The sequence below is a fragment of the Arachis ipaensis genome, chromosome B02, assembly GCF_000816755.2.
Source record: "Arachis ipaensis cultivar K30076 chromosome B02, Araip1.1, whole genome shotgun sequence".
Taxonomy (NCBI): Eukaryota; Viridiplantae; Streptophyta; class Magnoliopsida; order Fabales; family Fabaceae; genus Arachis; species Arachis ipaensis.
The window spans coordinates 27400972-27404228 of NC_029786.2; the positions used below are offsets into that span (position 1 = coordinate 27400972).

The following is a 3257-nucleotide window of genomic DNA, read 5'->3' on the forward strand; positions in this document are numbered from 1 at the left end:
CTAATAATTTCTTTTCTTGGTAATTTTTTTTAATCACTTGACTTACATGACAGCAAAACCCTTATTAAGAATCATGTGCTGAGATATATACAAATATATTGGCAGATATCCCCAATGCGCCATTGGTTTGTTTATCTTTCTTCTTTTGCCCAAAACCATCAAAACTAGTCAGTAGGACATACTCCAAAGTCCTAGATTTTGCCAACTAGTCACCAAATATACCAAACTTGTCCGATTCTGCAGTTTTTCTTTCACTGTGTCATTCTAGTCCGGACTTGTCTTCTAGAGTTCTATACCATTATCACTATTAATACCAATTTCTTTCAACCTACCTCTGCCCCGTCTCATCCTATGCACCATGAGATGAGAAAATTTCATATTTAGCTAGCATGTGTTATGATTTAGAAACTTTGCTTTGGACATCTATTGTTGCAAGCATGATATATTGCACTTCTTTATGTCAAGTTTCTCTGTTTTTGGATGATTGCATTTGCAGCTTGCTTATAATATGCTTACCGTGAATATAGGTATTTAGACAGTCGAGAAAGTTTTGTCCTGAAGCAATAATGTTCCTCCAAGCTGCGCTGATTGCAGCGGCTGAGAGTAATATTTCGCATACAGATTCACAGGTATGACTTCTTAATGGATAATGAAGAAGTTTCCTTTCGGTTTGGCTATATCTGTAATGGAAATTTCACTACATAGAAACCATTAGGAGGGAAAAGAAAAAGGAGCAGGGACATGGAAAGAAAGATATTTCGTATACATCTGGCCTATTAATTTGTGTTTGCTTTTTTATCGAAAAAACTTGTGTTAGCTTTATGAAAACTATTTTCTGGTAATTCCAAGTATAAAACTATTGTTTTGTTTAGAGAAAAATTCTGTAATTTCTTGTACTTTTGATTAGTGTTCCCCTAAATCATTCATGGAAACTATACATATATAATTAATTTCTAGACATGTTTTTATCAGAACATATGCTACTGCTACATGATATGAACTTGGGAGGAGTTAAATAACAGCTTTATGTTAACCAAAAAACGAAAGTTTGCATTTATAACACACCAAAGCATTTTAATTTCAATCAAATCCTCTAAAAAAATGAAGAGATCTGATCTTAATTATAATGTAAATCCATGATTGACTAAGTTCAAATCCCTTACAGAGCAAAGTGCATGTCAGATTATTGGGTTAATATGCATTTTCATGTTTGATACTCTTTTAATGTTGTTTACAAAAGTAAGAATGTTGATGCACTATACTTCAACATTTAGTGGATATTTCAGTGCAAGCAGTCCCAACGTTAAGTTAACAGATATCTATATTGATCTTGCATTCGTACTACTGATCAATTGAGTGTATTGCTTATCATGCAAGAAGACTTCATATATAGGCTTGAGGTTTGTGCAGTAGTAGATCCATTAGATCCTGATTTTTGGTGTACATTATCGGCTATGTAGTGCTATATGCGTTATGTTGCCATGTTGGTGCTACATTTTCCTGGTTGGACATTGAAGTAAGCATGCTATTTGTTTTATGCTAGGCATATCAACTTATGGAACTGAAAGCTCTCAAGCCTGTGTTGTGCATATGTGAAACCGTAAATGAGATTAGTCCTCTGAACTTTTTCCAGATAATGGACATGCCGGAGGACTCTTCTATTTATTCTTCTGATAATTTCAGGTAATCAGTAATTATTCACACTCAATAAGATGCACATTGTTATCAACATATATCTTTTTAATACCGAGTCCCACTCGGACTTGAAAGGATTCTTTATTCCTTATCAAGGTTCTTTTGGGGGCAAAGCCTGTAGAAGAGTTGGGAATTTTTTTATGAAAATAATGCAATCATATCGATCTTCCTAAAAGTTGCCAGTTATATCTCTGTGTTTACACTTAGTGGCTATATATAGTCTTGAGTTTTGGTTGTAGTCCTGGTGTGTATCTTCATTTATCCTTTGCTAATTTGGTTTTCAATGATTACAGGGCTAGTGTGTTAGTTGCTGTTGTCGAAACTCTACAAGGATATGTCGAAGTGTATGAAGGCTTAAGCTCGTTTCCTGAAATATTTTTACCAATTTTGAGAATTCTATTTGAGATATCAGAACAGAAAAATATGCCAAATGCATTAAGAGAGAAAATTAAAGATGTGACTGAGCTAATTAAGGCGAACATAGATAAACATCACACTTTGAGGAGACCACTTCAAATGCGAAAACAAAAGCCAGTACCAATCAAATTATTGAATCCCAAGTTTGAGGAGAAGTAAGTTTACCTCTTTTTCGCACATTCAAAATGTTTATTTGGTTTGTTTGCCTGTAGGATATACAGAGAACTCGAATTAAACACTCCATATTTATTCTGCAGTTACGTCAAGGGTAGAGATTATGACCCAGACCGTGAACGAGCCGAAATGAGAAAGTTGAAGAGACAGTTGAAGCGTGAAGCAAAAGGAGCTGCTCGTGAATTGCGTAAAGACAATTATTTCTTGCTTGAGGTGAAGGATAAAGAAAGGTCTTTACAAGAAAAAGAAAGAACCGAGAAGTATGGTAGAGCTAAGGCATTCCTTCAAGAACAAGAACATGCTTTCAAATCTGGACAACTGGGAAAAGGGAGGAAGAGGAAGAGATAAATTTAACTTCGGCTTTCTTCGATACTGCGTTAACAAATTGAGACATGCATGGGCCCCTACTTCACATTAAAGAGCTCAAGGGATTGCCTTTCTTGCAGTCTAAGTCAGCATGGAGCATGCCATTCGACCTGCATTGGTTGTCACTAAGTAAGCTTTCCACTTCCCGCTCAATCTTTAGGAGTTGAAGCAGAAATGATGCAGGTTAATCTTCTTGAAAAGAAAGTGTGTGTTGGTGATTGTTAGCGGGAAGATACCAATTTTGTTTGATATTTAATACTTAAGTGGTTGTAATATTCAAATTACGGAAAGGAGTCCTAAAAATTTGTACGCTGAAAGGTGAATAATATAGAGGCAAAAAATTTTGTTGGAGTAGTGCTAACTTCTGATTTCATTTTAGTTTTCAATGTTAAGATATATAATTTAACTGCCCTCTACCAGCGCATTCTTATTCTTATTGAGGATAAAAGGTGATCTTTTAACATAAAGGATATTTATTTTGTGAAAATATAATTTATTTGCTCCAATCCAAAAGAATAATCACTTTTAGAACTAATATTCAGTGGTGTTATTTGTAGGATTTTAGATTTTTGGAAATTAAATAATAAATTATATATTATTTATTT

The 3257-nt window shown here is 34.3% G+C and overlaps 1 protein-coding gene across 1 annotated transcript in view; it reads left to right on the top strand.

Moving 5' to 3' along the window:
- Positions 1 to 3063, top strand: part of LOC107627093 (nucleolar protein 14) — a 10601-nt gene extending 7538 nt beyond the window's left edge. Inside the window, exons 12-15 of the mRNA XM_021116887.1 lie at positions 528 to 629; positions 1544 to 1683; positions 1989 to 2267; positions 2370 to 3063. Coding sequence (XP_020972546.1) covers positions 528 to 629; positions 1544 to 1683; positions 1989 to 2267; positions 2370 to 2634 — 786 coding nt within the window. The 3' untranslated portion in view covers positions 2635 to 3063. The remainder of the gene's footprint in view (positions 1 to 527; positions 630 to 1543; positions 1684 to 1988; positions 2268 to 2369) is intronic.